The sequence below is a fragment of the Paralichthys olivaceus genome, chromosome 21, assembly GCF_024713975.1.
Source record: "Paralichthys olivaceus isolate ysfri-2021 chromosome 21, ASM2471397v2, whole genome shotgun sequence".
Lineage (NCBI taxonomy): Eukaryota > Metazoa > Chordata > Actinopteri > Pleuronectiformes > Paralichthyidae > Paralichthys > Paralichthys olivaceus.
The window spans coordinates 12,879,279-12,898,352 of record NC_091113.1 but is presented as its reverse complement, the minus strand read 5'-3'; the positions used below and the strand labels follow the sequence as shown (position 1 = coordinate 12,898,352).

Below are 19,074 nucleotides of genomic sequence, written 5' to 3'. Positions count from 1 at the left end.
CTCTGATTATGACAATTATTATCTATTAATCTTTTGTTTTAAATTTAATTAATAAAAAAAGTAGTGATGATTTACACCCTGGAATTTAATATTTCCCTACCTCCTTGTGTAAGTAGATGGGAATTTTAATGTATCATAATACTAATAACAATAACACAGTTTTATAGTGGGACCCTAAGTAGCACCATGTACAGTCAATTCATCTTATGCCTTCACTTACAAACACAGACCAGCTGTGTCTTAGTTCTGAGACGGCATTTAAAGACCAATTGCATCACAGCTGCAGGACCTGACTGTCCCAATTAAAAGGCTACTGTAAAAGCAGCCAATAAATATATCCTTCCATTCCTGAGCAACCAAGAATCCAATGGTGGATCCTTCTTGGGCCTGTTTTTATTTGTCCTTTACGTGTGACATTTCGTAATGGCCATTTTAAAAGGTGTAATATGAATAATGTTATTATTATTAGTAGTAATATTATCAATAATCTATCCCAGGATTAATTCTGGCAATTATGTGGGACCTTTGGTAGATGGACGTCCAAGACCAAAATGATCTAAAACTGTTTATAGTAAGGATGATGAAAGTGTACAGTATTTATAAAGCAGGGTGCTGTGTGGGAGTCATGAGGGTGCCTGCACATGTTGCTATAGAGGTGAAGGCAACAACACACTGGAAATTTATCTCATTCAGTGAAAAAATAATTTTATGATCAAATCTGGAATTTCCAAAAACTTGGCAAAAAGCATTGGATGGAGGAAAGATGGGAGGTCTTACTATGGTATGCAGCCATTGGTTTATAGGATGGCTATAACTTCTTGGAAGAACAGTTCCACTAATAAGGAGGCGGTTAGGCCACTGTGGACTGGCCCTGAAGAAGGACTGAGACCATAAAACATGTCCTCCTGCAGTGTGTAAAGTACTATTACTATAGAATACTATACTGTAATAATAGTATCTTATACAGATAATAAGTGGGGATAGAAGAAACTGTCTCCAGTGTGTTGACCTCACTCGGTTTAGAACTCAGAGAGTTCCTTCATTGCTTCAAGCTGTTTCAGTTTTATGAGCTGATGCAGTGGCGGTGATCGCCCTGAGGGGGGCAGCGATGCGCCGTCGACGCGTTTAGCCGGTCAAGAAGAAGACAGCGGATGACGTCACGGTGGGTCCTCACTTGACGTGTGTGTTGCGGCAGCGGGAGAGTTTCCAACCTTTTCTTCCGGCTCTTTAAACTCCCGCTTCTCCAGCGACGCAGCAGCCGAGTCTGTCCGTACAAACATCACTGTCCACAATGCCTCGAGGGGGTGAGTGCCGATGTTCCGAGGGATGAAGCGTGCTCATTTTGTAGCTAGCTAACTGTAGCTAGCGAGCTGTTAGCCGAGGCAGTATGTTGAACCCTCTCATGCTTAGCTTGTAGCATGCTAGCCGGTTAGCAGCGCGTTTCACGGGTCGCCTCGGAGAAGGCGAGACAAACGTACCAGTTGTCACTTTGTGTCTCGAGCGCGTGAACGCGAACGCAGCTACTAGCCCGTGTGTAATTTAAACCCAGATAACCGTTAGTGAGGTTTGGGTGTTCAGCTAGTTGTGTTTAGCCGCCAGTACCATGTGCACAGCGCCTCGGCTCCCTTTAAAGAGCACAGTAATGAAATGCACATCTCCAGGTTTCTAGCGTTGGTCACTGTTAGCAGATGCAGTTCAAACACTTGATGATAAAGTCATGGGGAGCTGTTCAGCTCCACGTCTTTATCGAACGCTCAGTAGCCATAACATAACATTTGCCGGCCCTCAGTGAACGTCAAGTGTGACTCATCTCCCACCACAGTCTCTGCGTAATATCGTGAGATCTTGCGTGTTGAGCTGTTATTGCACCGACGTGAACTGTGCCTGTTCCTCACTACCTCTGTGTCACCATGTAGCATTGAATCTAAACACAAATGAAGCTAGGAGTTACTCAAGGGCGACTGTATTGATTCATTTTTAGAATTTTTGTGTCTGTGTTTTTTATGTGTCTGCCGATTGTGATGAAGCATGAACACAAACGCACACCCAGCTGCCCTGAAAATAATTGAGCAAACTTGTATGTTATTTGTTTGTTTGTTATATGATCTCAAATGATCTATTGTCCATTAACAACGGTGACGACTGTGTCGCAGGGAAAAAGAACCACAAGGGCCGGGGAAAGCAGTTCAGCAACCCCGAGGAGATCGACCGACAGATGAAAGCGCAGAAGGAGTTGGTGAGTCAGAGACATGTATTTACAGCCAAGTCTGATCAGGTGTGACCGAATCCATTTTCAGACATGAATTCAGGAGAACGTCGGCTCAATAGGATCCATCCTTTGCCTTTCACATATGGACAACGCAGTAGGAGATTCTCCGCTAAGAAGCCTTCACAACAACCGAATAATGTTTTATTAAAGTGTTCAACTGATGCAGCATGGACATAACAGAAATTCAGCTGCAGAGATCACATGTCACGTCAGCCTGTATCACCAAAAGCTCTCAAATCTTGTCAATCTAAGTTGACATCTTTGTCAGTGTTTTCTATTTGTATGGTTCCTCTTTTTTATTCTGAGATCATTATTTTCTTGTTGTTTTTTTCAGTTTTACTTGCATCGCATGTAAGAAACCTTATAAACACTCCAGGCAATCTCCTGCTGATTTCTCACGTAAACTCACTTGGACATTATGTGGAGTTTTTCTACTATGGGGCTGGCAGGAGAAACTGTGAAGAATATCCCCACGACCGACTCTTTTATGTGCCTTATGATTGAAGGAGATTATCTTGAGTTCAGTGCACATCTGAAAGCAGCGTTTATGTGTTAAACAGGAAGAAAGTGGTGGTGCAGAAAAAAAGAGCTCTTCAGAGTCTGAGGAGGAGAGCAGCAGCGATGAAGAGACTGAGGTGAGTGATGACACGGTTAAATTAATGACCGTGGTTTGTTTAATATTTGGTAAATTGGTCGCTAATTTATTGTGAGGCAGGAAAATGAAGATTTGTTCGTGTAGTGTTGAATTAATCTTAAGTGTTTAATTAATCTTTGATCTATGAGCTCCTCTGTGATTTTTTGACTCGTCCTCCTCTTTCACTGATGTTTTTTTCCGTACACAGTCCAGGAAGAGGAGTGGAGTGGAAGGGCTTATAGTGATTGAAAATCCAAACCGTGTTTCCCAGAAGAGCAAGAAGGTGACTGAAATAGACGTCGCTGCTCCCAGAGAACTGAGTCGCAGAGAGAGGTAAGTGTCACACAGTCACTCAAAAAGCATATATTTGATATTTTTTGTTCCTGAAATTATTAACTGTCTCTTACCCTGGTTTTTAGCAGCAGGTTCTTATTTTGTACAAGAATAAGTTGTTAATTTATCTCACATGAATTATCCTCTCTTCTTTCAGGGAGGAGATAGAGAAGCAGAAATCAAAGGAGCGCTACATGAAACTCCATCTTGAGGGGAAGACTGAGCAGGCCAGGGCTGACCTCGCCAGACTGGCCATCATCAAGAAACAGAGGGAGGATGCTGCCAAGAAGAGAGACGAAATCAAAAAAGGTGAGAAAACACGACAATGAACTCTGACCCATTCTGTAAACATAAAACATTGCATATAAGAGGTGGTAATGTTGCTTATTTGAATTCTTTTAAATTCAAAGTACTAAAAGTGCAAACAACAGCGAGCACTCGCATCACCTCTGATTATTTCACTTGGTACTTTATTCTGTAACTCCTTTGAACAGTTTCCTGCAGTTCAGTAAAGAATCTTGTTAACGCAATGTGATTGTTTCTGAAAAATCAACAAATGAATTCTTGACACAGTTTTTTTTGTCTAACTCCTTTTTTTTTTTTCTTAAATCAGACAAAGAAGGAGAAGACACAAAAGCAAAGCGCTAGTGCTCCATCTGTAAGCTTCATCATGCACTTCAGTCTCAGAGGGATGGAGAGAGAAGGAGATCTGGAGGAGGAAAAGGAGAAACGGGGAGGGGACCAATGCAAGAGGTGTGAGATCAGGGGTGCTCCTGAACTCCTGTCCCTCATTTCAAATCTGAGGGTTGTGGGTCTTCCATGACTGTGTTGTCAGGACTGGGGGAAACGGGTGGAGAAAAGTGAGAGGAAGAGGAATGCAACATTTGGGATGCCTCTAGTTTTCTTTGAAATTCCAAGAGGAGACAATCGCAGGTTTTCCAAGTGCTTCACTACCTCTTTTCTCTTTCAACCAGGGTTTTAATTCTAAAGCTGCTGGAGTTATTTCCATTCCTTTTCATTCATACATTTTATAACGTTATCTAGTACAAATTTACTCAATGACTGGACAGGTATTACAGCGAGCGTGCATGAGAATTTCCTTGGTGCTTTACTTTTCCTTCCATCTCACATGTTTTGTAAGACGGCAAATCAGTGAAATGTGGAGAAAAGAAAACTATTCAGAGGATAAACTGACATATAGAAAATATACTATGTAGGTATATATATTTTTGTTTTGGATCAACAAGTGGCATGCTGTACCTCAGCTGCTACATGTTTAAAGCAGTGGTTTCATTTCCATTAGTTTTCAGACCCTTTTTATTTTGGCAATTTACACATTTGGAGTGAGTTTAGAATGTAATTAATTTCACTGTTCAGTTAAGTCATTGGTTTCTTCCCAAATGTACTCTTCTACTCCCTTTGATCAACTTGTACTCATTGGTTCTAAAGTCTTCTCAAAATGTTTCCTGTAATCCTTTCCTCAAAGCACCAGGAATCTTACTTGAATTGCCTAATTAATAACAGTTTTAGTGGTTGAGCATCATTGCTGGAGAGCGTAGTCTGAAACTGCCTCAGCGACCGTGGCCTTGCCCAGCGTCCGATGGGACCCTCTGTGGTTCTGTGCGTCTTCTGTTGCCTTTTTCCAAGTTTACACGAGGCCAGTTAACAGTCTTTATCTCCTGTGATTAAACCTACACTCGGTTAGTTTATCAGGTATTCTACATCAGCACCAGTAATAACAAAATGATCACAGACAGCTCAACTCCTCTCCAACAGTCAGTTACTTACAAAGATTGCATTTGTATGATTTAGACCACACAGATGTACATAAAGAATTGGTAACTCCATATTAGCTGGATTTGGAAATGTCTTTATCAGGAAAAAAAGATTGCTTATAATATGGGAGTGGTTGAAAAGAGTGATAATTGTAGCCACATCATGAAAATAATTTCCCCTTGTGTCATTTTTAAACAATAAAATCATTCATAGCTAAAATACTATGTTCAATTGTAAATGTTGATTTTTTTTTTTTTAACCTATGGATCATAAGCTGGTGTTTCCAGAAAAACGCAACAACACTATTTAAACAGAGCATCATGTTTGTGTTCTTCATGTGCAGTTCGTTAATATCGCCACTACATGGCAGCATTTGACCAACACAAACCTCTGATCGTTCGCTCATCTCCGGATGTTCAACTCAGAAGTGAAAGTTGGATGCTTCTGTGCGTCATTACAATATGAGAATTTAGTAAGTTATTAATATATATTTTATATTTGAACACATTGTGAAAATCAAACTCTTAATGAAGTGTGTCCTGCTTATCTCAGACTGAAGGACCAATTTAATACCATGTTTGATCACAGAATCTTTATTGGACAAACAGGAGATGGTTATGTTGTTTTTCATGTTGATTATGACTCTAATGGAATCACCATATCGATTCAGATGTGAGATAAAACGGTCAGATAAAATCGTTTTTTAAAAATAAAATGAACCTATGTTTAATATAACATTTTGAAATAAGAAGCAAATGGAAATATATCAATTACTTGCGAAAATACATTTAAATTAAAAAATGGCCGTCAGTAGAAACCTCCACCGATACCCAACGGTCCTCTGAAACTCAGGCTGCACCAAATATCGCACACACACCAGAATAATGTTATTGAGAGTGAAAGGCACAGACTAAGTAATGATGGACGACATTTCTGCTCCCCCAAAGTGACGCCAAAGCGTCTTGATCGCCCCCTAGTGGAGAACATGTCCTAAACCCCACCTCTTCCATGTTAGTTTCTGTCATTTTAGTTTGTTCTTATCACACTGCTGTTAGTTCAAGTGTCAGCTTTTCCAGTAAGTTTGGTTTAAATTAGTAATTCGATGCTTTAAAGACGGAGAGAATTTTCTGAGACTGATTCGCGATTGGTCGAGCATACTTATCAGCAGGACCTAGGTACAGCAGCTCCGTCCCTCCTATTGCTACTGCGCAAATTATGGCTTCATTTGTGGATAGTGGGAGAAAGTGGGAATTATGTCAACTTTTATTTTGGGCAAAACAAAAAAAGAATGAAACTTGAAAAAGAAAGTGAATGCAGGTAAAGCCCAACTTATAAAAATATTGTAGGACTGAGTATTGCCCATATTCAAATAAAACAGACATTTAAATTGCACTGATTTAAAACTACATATCAGCAGCAGTCACAGTTTCCCCTTTTGTTGAGTTTTTTTTACCTCTGTACATCTGTCCACACACACTGTCATTTACAGAAGCACTGACTAACCGCAGGCTGCGAGGATATTTGGAAATGAGATTTGTCAAAAGTAAATTCTTCAAAATAAAACCCATTTTAAGTCCATTGTGTAATGTCGGAGTTATCATCATCATCAGTACAGACTGTTAAAACAAAGTGTGGCAGTCAAACCTGACAAACAAAATCTCTCTTCCACCCGCAGCTGACACTTCATCTGTGCAACTTCCTCATTCACTGACTTGTGTTGCTGTTACTTAAGAGCACACCCCTGAAACCAGAACAAAAACTGACGATAACACGCACACACAGAGAAGAACGGGCCTGTGCTCCACCTTCTTCACCTGAAGAAGTAGCACGGCCCTGCGTGGACGTGTTGTGAAGCAGTGACACTCAGTGGGCCTGAGCAGGACTCAGGTGGGGGGTGAGGTAGAGAAGCTGGTCAGGTTCCGCTGCAGACATGCTCCGACAGTCTCTGAGCATCCTGAAGCAGCTCAGCTCTGCAGCAAAGTAAGTGAAACTTCTGAGTTTCAGAAATTCTGTTGCATTGAAACTGTCACTTATGTAGCTCGTTATTTTCCCACACTCGAGTGCTTTCAACCAGAAACTGGTATGTTTTAGTGATGGATATAATGTTTATAGTTTACACATGACCATGTTAGTCACACTGATGTTTGAGACCATAGTTGCACTATAAAGTGCAACTATAACTAGTGAGAGAAGAAAGAACACAATGTTTCACTTGTAAATGAAAAGTTTAAATTCAGTTCAGCAAAAATCTTTAGCTTTGACGCTTGATAACGTGAATTTACATCAGTTTTCTTCAAGGATCGGAGTTTTAATCTAAGTACGGACGATCTCACGTCAAACTTATTTCTGAGGCACATTTAATACAAATACAATAGTAAAATCAAATCAAATCATTTGTAATATTTTAAGTATTAAAGCCTTTTATGTATCTATTTTCATCAAATCCACAGCCTTTTACTCCCTGACACAGTATGCTGGAGAAGCTTTCGTTTTAGTGCTATTCTGCTTTGAGGAAACGTTCTATTCTGCTTTGGTTTACCATGTTCTCATTTTCACTGTTGCATATACGGTGGTGGAAAGCGTGTAGAGCGGGAATGCCACAGTTGCTGGTTCCTCTTGAAAGAGACATGCTGCTTGGGTATTTTTTTTTTAGGGACAAGCGTGTGACATCTCTGCAACGGGAAATGAAATCGTGACACAACGTAAATAGATTATTGCAATTTTTCTGTCTGAATTATCATCACTGTTTTCATTTTTCTGTTCGTCTTATCAGTTCACCTCTCTGCATATGTAGTCTGTTCCTCACGAGAAGGTGTCACTTTGTCTTCAAGTATTGGGTTGATAACAAGTCGATTACCTCGGGTCTTGAGAGTTTTTGCAACCGAGTGGGTGATGAAATCATACCCCTGCACTTTGTCTGAGTGTGTGTGTGTGTGTGTAACAATAAACCTACACACCATGCATCTGCAGCAGAGCAACGTGCACTTCAGCTACAAACATCCCTCCACCGAGTTCTCACTTTGCTTCAGCTCTGTGACTTTTGATGAGATAAACACATGCACAGACATTATGCACAGTAGCACACGCATGCATTCTAAGTGTTCACATGTAATGTACAGTATGTTTTTATCGAGGGAGACGTCAGTGTTCACTTTGTGTGGAGCAGTTTACTGATTCTGTTTGATTCTTAGATCAACAGTGTCACACTTTTAAAGGTAGGGCTGATAATGTGTGTAAAATCGTATTTGTTGAAATATCACGCCCCTGAAAGCCATCAACGAATAAAGTCATCTGAAAAAGGATAAAAAGCTTTTGCCTGTGATCCTCGCATGACTGTAATAAACACGACCAATAAGAAATTAGCAAGCACGTGGTGGAAAAGTTGGCTTCATGTGTTTTGGGGGTGTAGCTTTGACATCAGGGCTGATGGGAAGGCGTGGGCAGTATCGTTTGGCCTGCTCTTGATATCTTTTACTCGATTTCCAACCCTCGCTTCAACTCTCCTTATAAAGCCTACGCTACATTTGCTGGCATGTAATGTAACATCTCCCAAAGTTACAAAAAGGAAATGACGTGAGCTTCATGCATTCTTCCTCTTTGTGTTTTGAAATGTCAGGTGACAAGTTCATTGGGGAAAACAAAAACGTACATACTAGGATGTGCTGAAGCTCATCTGACCTCTTTTCAAACTGGGCTGGGCTTCCTTTTTCTGCATCACTAACTTAAAGATGTTCTGACAGCAGCAGAGACACGTGTTGCGCTTCATCTCTGCTGAGCTCTTTCACCTCCCCTTTCCCATGACTGCATGCCACAGCGGAGGCGAAACAGAGTTGTGGTGTTTAACCGTCATTTCTCTCTCAGTGCTGGTGCTGCAGTAAACCACAGACAACCCTCACATTTCACATTCAGCTTGTTGGCTTTGTGTTGTTTTTCAGGCTGATCTAAAAAAAAGTTTACCACAGTTGGCCAATGGATATACCAGTTTGTATTTGATGATTATTTCTAATCTTAAGTAAGTGATATGAAGTTAGCATCAGCTTCTACTTAGCTCATTTTAGCACAAAGACTGCGAACAGTCCAGCACGCAGCTAAGATGGACGACATGACAGCGCCACTAAAGTGAAGGCAGTGTCACAATAGCCCCCTGGTGGCAGGCTGCTGTGTAGGTCATAAACCCAGCCTCCTCCATGCCTAATAAATGGGACAAGGACCAAATAAAAAAGTTAAAGTACATCCCCCTTTCACTACTGTACAGGCTCCAAATGGACAAGATGGCAGTGTTGGTGGGAGGAAGAGGAGAAGGAAGATCTGTGATGGAAATGTGAATTTAATAGATGAGATTAATTGAGAAAATAACCAGCAAATCAGTAAGACAATAATAGAATAACTAGAAACCACATTTGAATGTTGAAATTGAAGCTTGTTATCTGACATCAGAGAGTTTACGTTCACTAACCAACTCTGTGTCACATCATCAGGTCACAAGATGCCACTGAACTACTACACGAGGACCTGGTACTGGTGAGAAAAAGAAAAACTCTGTCTCATCCTGACAAGTAATACCAGCATGAATAACACATTACTAACAATACAGTTATAGTTACTGCTTCGTCCATGTGCTTGTTGGTAAATGATGTGTTCAATGAGCTTTAGAAGACACTCTCACCCAAATGTGAAATTTATCGCACACACCTTGATTGAGTGTTCTTGGTGACTGGTTCATCACAACACGAGACACCATGTTAAAAGCAACTTAAAGGTACAGTGTGTAGAATTTTGTGATATCTAGTGTTGACATTATATTTTGCAGCTGAACACCCCTCACCTCACCCTCTCCTTCCAAACATGAAAAAGAACCTGTGGCAGCTTCAGTTGTCATAAAAACACAAAAGGTGTTTAGTTGGTTCAGTCTGGACTAATGTAAAAAACATGGCAGCCTCCGTAGAGAGCACCCCCTGCATGTAAATATAAAGTATTTAAATATAAAGGGTCTTTTCTGGGGTAAAGAAAACTACAATTCATACAATTTAGATGAAATGAACTAGTGAAAACATCATGTTACTGTGTGTGTGTAGCTGAGTCTATATACCTTGAGTGCACTGAATGCGAGTATAAATGATCGTCCATTTTCCATTTGCACTGTAGGATCTGTTCGATTCATATTTGTGTGTGTGTGTGTGTGGACCAGTGTGGGTGTGTGTGGGTGTTTGTGGATGTGTGTGTGCGCTGCACTAATGTGAATGTAAATATTACTTTCGGGCTTCTTTGGTGGTGGGTCAACTCTCCCTTAAAACACTTTCTGGAGCTGCACCTTAATTTCGTTGTATGTTGTACAATGACAATAAAGTTTCTATTCTATTCTATTCTATGAGGATTATTCTCCATTAAATATCCGCCCATAGTTCCCTTTCTCCTAAATCTTACACACCGGACCTTAAATCGAGACTCCACAGGTTGAAGTACATTTTTTTGTTTCTTGTGGAAAGAAAACATCCAGAGAGCAAATTAACAAACTTAAGTTACACACCTTTTTCTGTTCATATCTGCACATTACAATTTCCATACATTACATCATTACGTCACACAGTTTTCTCAAAATATTTTTTTTCCAGTTTTATCCCTGTCTCACTTCTGATTGTTTACAGGGATGGATATTGTCAGTATTTTCTGATGTGGTGCTAAAAAGAGAAGTACAAAAAACCCTCTATCAAAATCTTGGCACTAATGACTTCTGCTCTTGAAAACTATGCAAATGAGTGCACACTTTATTATAGACAATGTTTAGACAATGATTTGTTTGTTTGTGTGTGACTGCATAAATGAATGAAGGTGGAGCAGCGGGTGGAACCAGCCAAAAAGGCGGCCCAGGTCGTTTACAAGAAGCTGCAGGGCTGCATGCAGAGTCAGCCCGGGCTGGAGGCTGAGAGACGAATGGTACTCAGACACTTGGAGACTTACTGCATCCACAGCATCTCTGGAAACATATTTGATTGGTCGCTGACAGGTGTCACACCCACTTCTCTCTCCGTAGAAAAAGCTCCCTCTGATGCTGCTGTCTGTCAGTATCGCAGAGAGCCTCAAAGACTTTGACGCAGAGTCCTCTATCAGGTGACGGGTTTGATCCTCTGCAGTTTATCTATCCATACATACATACTCACTCTGAACTTTGGTCCCCCACCCTGTGTAGACCCTCTGTTTACTGTATTGTTTATTTATAGTCATAGAGTTGATAGAGCAATAAGATGAGCTGCCATTAATTCCATGTCTCTTGCTTTGTCTAATGATGCATCAGATGTTTTGTAGACATGAGGGAGTCCCATGTTGGATCAGAATATTATATATATTTGCAGGTGTTGTTGCAGGCACTCTACAGTGTGTGTTTGATGGTTTCTGTGTGTGTGGCAGGAAGGTGTTGGAGATGTGCTGTTTCATGGAGAAGATGCTGGCCAGCATGCTGGCCGACTTTGAGATGAAACTGGAAAGGGAAGTCCTGGTGCCGCTCAACAAGCTCAGCGAGGTGAGACAGCAGCTACCAAAGAGAAACTTCCGTCAGACTTCTCATGAACACTTAAACCACGGCTGCACTGCATCTTAAAATACTCACAACCATTGTAAAACATGGTACTAGTTATATGTCAAGTGCTCGTGCTATTTTGTCTTCGTGCTTCAGAGCGTCTGACTGGCTCATTTGTATTTTCTTGTTTATTGCAAAAACAAACACATATAGAGCTCAGTCACCACTGAAAAGGCCACACAATATTTAAAAAGTTTAGTCTCAGAACTTTTCCCTTGTTGGTTTTCTTTTTAGGATGATTTACCAGAGATTCTCAAGAACAAGAAGCAATTTACAAAGCTCACTACAGACTGGAACAATGCAAGAATCAGGTGAGGTACACAGCCTCACTCAGGGTTAGGTCATGTTGTGGGGACCTAAATTTGTTTATATAGTCACAATATTGGGACTTTTCTTCCGTATTGGGAGAAAAAATTCCTCATAATGTAAACATTTTAATATGAAAATGTGTTTGGTTGAGGTTGGGGTAAGGGTTAGAAGAGTAGTTACTATGGTTCAGGTAAGAAAGTCTCCAGAAAATCAATGGAATGTCCTCTTTGTGTATAATTGTGGCCAGGAGCCAGGCCAGCACTGGTCCCCAGGCAAAGCAGGAGGGGCTTCGGGAGGAAGTGGAAGAGGCATGGAGGAAGTTGGAGAGCATCAAGGTAAGAGTACCTTGTGTCCTTTAGCAAGACACTGAACCCCCACCAGTAGCTCTGTGAAGTAAATGGTTTATTCTTGATGTTTTCTGTCTCTGCAGGACCAGTACTCTGCAGATCTGTACCACTTTGCAACAAAAGAAGATTCCTATGCTAATTACTTCATTCGTGTGAGCTGCAGTTGTGATTGCTTTACGGGGTTTTGGTTTTTTTTTTACATCTGAATGAATTTTAAAGTGTTCATGTCTAACTTTGTAATCTTTACTCATTCAGCTTCTCATATCCACAACCTCTTTTGTTTGTACAAATGTAGCTTCTCGAGCTGCAAGCAGAATACCACAAACATTCACACGAGTTCCTGGACAAAAACATCAGCGAGCTCAAAGAGAATCACAGTCAAAATGGTGAACTTGTGTGTGTCTATCTGAGCGTATATTTCCACCGTCACAATATTGACGCAATATTGCTACATGTGCTAATTTCCCCTGTGTGCTCTGTCTGATTGTGCAGGGCCAATGCTGGGCCTCTCCAATAAGAAAGTCTACGGGGAGCCTCTGCTGTCTCATCTGTCTCAAAGCGACAGAGAAATCGCCACACCCATCCAGGAGTGTATTCACATGCTGCTGAGAACGGGCATGGGAGAGGAGGTAGGAGTGATGGGATGAAAAAGAAATCAGGCTTGTCTCTGTACTGATCTCACAGCATTTGACACAACTGATCACACGATTCTTTTGCAGAGAAGGGAACATGTCTTTGGGGTTAATGAAACAGCACTAGGCTGGTTTAATTTGTATTTATCAGATTACGCTTTGTTGATGAGAGCAAGGACTCTTACATGTCCAAAAATAATAGTCAACTCATTCTACAAGGTTGTGTTCTAGGGCCGATACTTATTACCCCATGTATGCTTCCTTTATGCAATATTATCAGAGAGCACCGCAATCACGAAAGACTTGCATACTGTTTGCATTTTACTTCTAAATTCAGACAAAACATTGGGTCTAAACACTAGCTCTCCCACTTAATCACTGCTCCTCTCCTCGCTTGCCTCTCAAGGGTCTGTTCCGTCTGGCGGCGGCAGCCTCGGTGGTGAAGAGGCTGAAGACTTGCCTGGATCAAGGAACAGTGGACCACAGCGAGTTCAGCATGGACCCACACGCTGTGGCCGGTAAAGATTAGTCACGGGTGTTTCTCTATGTCTGATCAGCCAACCTGACTTTCACTGCTCATTTCACTGTTCCTCTTCGGTTCACTCAGCCCGTTATAACTTCCACACATGCGAAATAAATCAGTTCCTGTATGCTGGAGAATTTTTAGAGCAGTAACCTAAAATCACTCTACTTTATCAAGCAGTGAGGGAAGTCAGCAGAGCATTTTGTTGTAAGTATATTTCACCTTGAACTGATTAAACACTGCTGTGATTGTGGACTGTTTGTCTGTGAATCCGATGACAGGAGCTTTGAAGTGTTACCTTCGAGAACTGCCCGAGCCCCTGATGACCTTTGAACTCTGCAAAGACTGGTTCAAAGCAGCTGGGTGTGTGTAGCATCGACACTCAAAATATTTCTCATTTCACTGTGGTTTCAGGTTTGTGTCTTGAGTTTGGTCTGTGTCTTCATAGGGAAAAAGACTTGACAGAGAAACTGGAGCAGTTCAGAGTGTTGCTGAAGAAACTCCCACCTGAAAACTACAACAACCTCAGGTTTGTGCCCGATCTGATCATGCTCTTTTCTTCCACATGAACTTTCACTTTCGAAATGCCTTTTAGTCACATTAGTGAAACAGCTACAGATGGTAATGTCAGTCTGTCGGTCACTCCACATCACTTTGATCCAAAATGTGATACATCTGACTTTGGCGATGCCCTGACCTTTCCTGTAGCGCTATCATTCATTGATTTAGCTGTATGGATGACAAGTTTCCACTTCCTCCTACACAGAAATGAAGCTCAAATATACATCTTGCACATTTGGAACCAGAGTCTGAGCAATAGTTAACGGGGGATGGAGCCGCGGTAGTGAGGTCCCACCAATACACATGCTCGACCAATTGTGACACATCATATAACTAATAAAAAATAAGAACAGAAAATGATCCCTTGAACATACATCAGTGTGCTAAAAAAAGATCTAAAAAGACAGAACAAATGATTTTATGTGTAGTCTGACTTTTTTTTTGTTTGGTACATGTCCCATTCACTAATATGGAGGAGGCAGGGTTTATGACTTGTACTACAGAAAGCCACTAGGTGGTGATGACGACAGACTGATCCTCCCTGAACTCCCATGTCTCCTTCCATTACCCAGTCTTTGTGTTTTCCTCCGTCTCTCTGTCAGGTATCTGGTGCAGTTTTTGTCTCTGTTGTCTGAGCAGCAGGCTGTGAACAAGATGAGCCCCAGTAACATCGCCATCGTCTTGGGGCCCAACCTGCTCTGGCCCCGAGCTGAAGGGTGCGTATGAAAGAACTTGTCTTGATACTGTGTGCACTGTTACCGTACTCCACTCGTTCATGTTCCCTGTTCGGCCTGTCCTTCCTTTTCCTCATCTTCAGTTGAGCATCAGTGCTATAAATGAACCAGAACATCTGCTCACAATAATGAGAAATTATTTTCTGTGTATGAATTACTTGATGGGCAGCTTATGGTGGAAACGTCGGCCTGCAGAGATCTCTCTTTTTGTATATGGAGCGATTCAAGAAGCATTTCAACACCAAGTGTAAACAGAAAAACTTAGCGTGGACCACTTTTGATCAGCTCTCTCAGGACGGTTAATACCAGGTCTGTGATAAATTGTCATTTTCTCTCAGACTGACCTCTTGTTGTTTCCTCTGCTTCTCTGTGTCTCTTTAGTGAAGCTGCTCTGTTTGACATGGCGTCAGCTTCTTCAGTCCAGGTGGTCACAGTTATCGAGCCTCTTATTCAGCACAGCTCCAGCCTCTTCCCTGAAGGTATGTCGGGGTGGTTCTGGTTAACTTATTTTAAAAGTTATCAGATTTGCAGTTTTGGCTTTTAATAATTTCTCTCAGTAACGATGAGGTAAATCTCAGCAGTGACACTTAAACATTGATGCTTTTGTTTCACTTACTCTCTGTGCATCGAGTATGGATTGGTAAGCAATTAGTAATTTCTTACTTGATCACACTTGATTATTATTTTTTGGTACAATATTTATCAGTTTGTTATACTGGTTGGGAATCCAGGTAAACAAGATTTAAATCTGATTAAATATCATTCCCAAACTTTTGATCTCTTTAGCTCTTTGCAAAATCTACAGGTTGCTATAACGACAGGCATTCATAACTGCACATATTTTCTGTGTGTTCTGTTCCACTGTGTTTGAAAACATAACAAAAATGCAGTGAATGTATACATACATACAGCAGTGTCACTATATTCTCAAATCTGCACTAATTCATCATCACCATATAAACAGGGTTAGGGTTAATTATTCTGTGTGATGAAAAGACGTCTATTTGATTTCGCAAAACATTTTTTTCCATATCTTGTTTTGGTCAGCTGTATCCTTTGAGATCCCAGACCTTCCTGAGTTCCCAGATGTGACCATTCCTGTTCCTCTTGCACCGTCTCTGATCTCAGAAAAGGAGAAACTGAGTAGAGCAGTATCCTCTTCATCCACAACCTCCTCCGGCTCATCCTATCACCTCGCCCTCTCCAAGACAAACAGGTATCCTTATGTCAGGACTTTATTCGCAGCTAAGTCTCAAATGATCAATGGATTGACAATATTGACAAACTTACTGATCTTTCCTGTGACATAGAACTAAAGCTGCAGGTAGGTTTATGTACTAACTAGACACGGTATTTTTTACAGAAAAACATTAACCTTTTGTAATTTTCTTCCCATCAGCGCAGCCTCTCAGGACAGTGGCAGCTTCTTCCTGTTGAAATCTGGCTCTGTGAGTCGCAGTGGCACCTCCACATGGGCCAGCCCTGCAGCTGAGCCAACGGCACTAACCCAGAAAAACACAACGTCCAGCGGCTTATCATCTCTCACTCCCGACCCCATTCTGGCCTCCAATACTTCCGCTGTTGGCAGCTCAACGGCGAACCAGAGCCCTTGTCCGCTTCCTCGGGTCACGGGATCAACGCCAAACCCAGGTCAGACCAAGACCCCCACCCAGAAGCAGTGCTCGGATAAAGGCCAGCTGGAGTCCATTTTGGAGGCACCTCCACGCTCTCCCACAATGATGCTGAAGCAAACCTCCCTGCACAAACGTAAGTCAAAGTCCACTGAGTCTAACATTATGTTCAAACAGATAGAGTTGTGTATGAAATCTGAAGGATTTACTCACATTTTGCTCACACTGATAGAATCTCATAATGGCAAAGCTTTTGAAAACAAATCATAACCAAAGCACTAAGTGAAAACCTCAGAAACCATGGGTGTGTTCGCACCTAGGTTGTTGTTTTCAGGAACATACAGACATGAAAGATATTTAGCCTCACACGTTTATTACGGTGGCACACTCACAAAGACATTGGGTCAGAATTGGTACAAGAGACTCCAAAAGTTCTTGACTTCTAGTCCGTTGGGCAGATCAAGTCCTGAAAACACTGGATCCCACATTTCCCATGATGCAACTACATCTCTTGTTGCCACATCTATCAAATCTGAAGTTCACAATGGAGGCTTTCAGTCTCAGATGACCTGGATGACATCTCTTTGACATCATCAGTGTCACTTTATCAACTTACAGATCCTTACAGTCATCATGTGTAAAATTTGTGGACTTCCCCTTTAAGTGGCCTCACACTTGTTTTCCTACAGCAGCGACAGTCCCATCATTCATTGTTGTTTCAGGGCTGAGGGCGCAGACCGGCCTCATTATTTATATATCCTTCTATTGTGTAACGTTGTGTACAGATTCTTCACTGCTACCCTTTTCCTCTCACAAAATCAACTCAGTGGTTTGTCGATGGAGAGAAAATAAAGTACCGCTCGCCATGGCAACCAGGAAGTACACAGGAAACAGGAAGACTCAGACCACTGACCAAAATATCTACCTTTCACGTCATGCGTCATTGTTGTAACTACCTCAGAGCTGATTTTAACCAACAGAAGCCATTGTGGCATTTTGTAATATAAAGAACCACACAATGTTAAATTCACTTTCAATTATAGTTCTCCCCCCAAAAAATCTAACTGAAATTCAACACCATTTAGTAATTGGGACAAAAAAATATGCTCAGAAGATTGGGGACATTTGTCTTTGAAATTGAGATAAAGTGAAATGATGTAGCTTTTAAACAGCTGACATTGTGGTCAGTTGTGATAATTATGGGAAAATCATGCTTAATTAATGGAATGCAAAATGTAAAGGAGAGACACAGTCACCAAACTACTGTATATCAGTTGTTCAGCAGGATCTAAAGGATAACTTACACTACATTAGCATTAGCTAGGCTTCAGCAGAATTCATTTTTTGTCTGTAAGAAGATTATGTTGTTTCTTCAATTAGAAATTATAGCGATGTTTGAACTAAAAACATTTCATAAGGTAGTAAGGTAAGAAAAGGTTAAAATTTTTACCATCAAAGGTTCATTTAGTGGACAGTAGAAGAAACATTAATTTCTGCTTTCTGAAAAGAACTGTATAGAATCAATCTCCACCTGGTGGCTGGCTACAGTATAGCTCATAAACCATGCATCATCCATGTAAGTGGATGGGAGAACGACCAAACTAAAAAGTCAAAGTACACATCAAATACATTTTTCTAAATTAAAATTTCTATCATTTCAGGTACTTCTTATCACACTTATGTTTGTCCAAGTTTTCATTTTCCCCTAATTTATTTGGTTTTAATTAATTAATTGATGAGTGTGAAAACATCATGATGGACCGCTGAGAAGGACTCGCCATTGTTCTAGTGTGTGTATTGCAGCTGTGCAGACTCTTGCTCCAATTGCAGAAGATGGCAGCATTCATATCCAGGATATTTTGGCTTCACTTCTGGATAGTGAAAGGAAGTGGAGACCATGTTTATTTACAGTCTATGGACACACCCTGATCAGTCTCTTCCTTATATTCCCACTTTTATACAGCAAAAATATCCTTCTGCATGAACAAAGCTAGCGACGTGACGGTTCAGTTCTCCAAGCAGCCGAAAGCCCCTGGGCCTCCCAAGCTTCAGGCCCCTCCACACCCAGCCACAGCCAAAGCGGCCGCAGAGACTGGGACCCAGCCAATACCCGCACCCAGAGCTCAGGCAGCCGCCCTGAAAAAGCCTCCACCGAAAAAGCCTGGACTCAGAGCACCAAAATGCCCTCCACCACTTCCTCCACCATCACAGGCCAAAGAAGTTCCCTCTGTAGCACCGTGAAAGACGTTAGAAACACGTCCTCCCTATTGTTCAACATTGTTATTGTGCTGTTCAGTGCCTTCCAGGATGTATTTTATATTTGCATTTTTTGGTTCTGCCCATGTTTTCCATAACCGGTACCATTTATTTATTTGTCTATTGATGTCCGATATTTCCAAGAATGCAATGTCTTTTTGGTTAAAACAAAAATATCTAAAGCAATAAATGAATCCACATCCAAAAAAAGTCTGCCAGTTTTTTAAAAATGTTTTTAGGTTGTATTTTTCCATAAATCTACACCATCACAGTGTTCATTTAAGCTGGCAAATGATTTAATGGACCTCAAGGCTGAAGTGAGGTTTGACTGTTGTTAAATGAAACTCCACCCAAAGTCTGTTTTTCACAGAAAGGATGATGGCTGTGGTCAATTTGAATTCATGTCATTTTCATCAGATTTCTGTGGCTTCTGCTGCTTTTAGCTCTTTGACTTTTAATCTTTCAGGATTTCAGATCAGTACTGCAGATAAGAAA

General features: G+C 41.1%; 2 protein-coding genes across 4 annotated transcripts; both read left to right on the top strand.

The window, feature by feature from the left end:
* Positions 1-1,100: 1,100 nt before the first annotated feature.
* pdap1a (pdgfa associated protein 1a) lies at positions 1,101-5,231 on the top strand. Of its 2 annotated transcripts, none has more exons than XM_020083501.2 (6): positions 1,101-1,304; positions 2,154-2,236; positions 2,830-2,904; positions 3,112-3,236; positions 3,394-3,545; positions 3,850-5,231. In XM_020083501.2, the coding sequence occupies exons 1-6, from the start codon at positions 1,292-1,294 to the stop codon at positions 3,882-3,884; spliced, it is 483 nt and encodes a 160-aa protein (XP_019939060.1). In that variant the 5' UTR covers positions 1,101-1,291; the 3' UTR covers positions 3,885-5,231. The 2 variants fall into 2 exon arrangements, with proteins under 2 accessions (XP_019939060.1, XP_069373151.1); XM_069517050.1 differs by having other exon boundaries at positions 1,116-1,304; positions 3,394-3,580; positions 3,810-4,698.
* Positions 5,232-6,598: 1,367 nt separating this feature from the next.
* sh3bp1 (SH3-domain binding protein 1) lies at positions 6,599-18,789 on the top strand. 2 transcript variants are annotated; one of them, XM_069517045.1, is made up of 19 exons: positions 6,756-6,992; positions 9,268-9,379; positions 9,491-9,533; positions 10,842-10,946; positions 11,044-11,120; positions 11,418-11,529; positions 11,821-11,897; positions 12,143-12,230; positions 12,326-12,394; positions 12,538-12,628; positions 12,735-12,871; positions 13,281-13,392; positions 13,679-13,760; positions 13,846-13,926; positions 14,561-14,674; positions 15,074-15,171; positions 15,740-15,908; positions 16,092-16,459; positions 18,287-18,789. In XM_069517045.1, the coding sequence occupies exons 4-19, from the start codon at positions 10,908-10,910 to the stop codon at positions 18,562-18,564; spliced, it is 1,992 nt and encodes a 663-aa protein (XP_069373146.1). In that variant the 5' UTR covers positions 6,756-6,992; positions 9,268-9,379; positions 9,491-9,533; positions 10,842-10,907; the 3' UTR covers positions 18,565-18,789. The 2 variants fall into 2 exon arrangements, with proteins under 2 accessions (XP_019938980.2, XP_069373146.1); XM_020083421.2 differs by lacking the exon at positions 9,268-9,379 and having other exon boundaries at positions 6,599-6,992.
* The last annotated feature ends 285 nt before the right edge of the window (positions 18,790-19,074 follow it).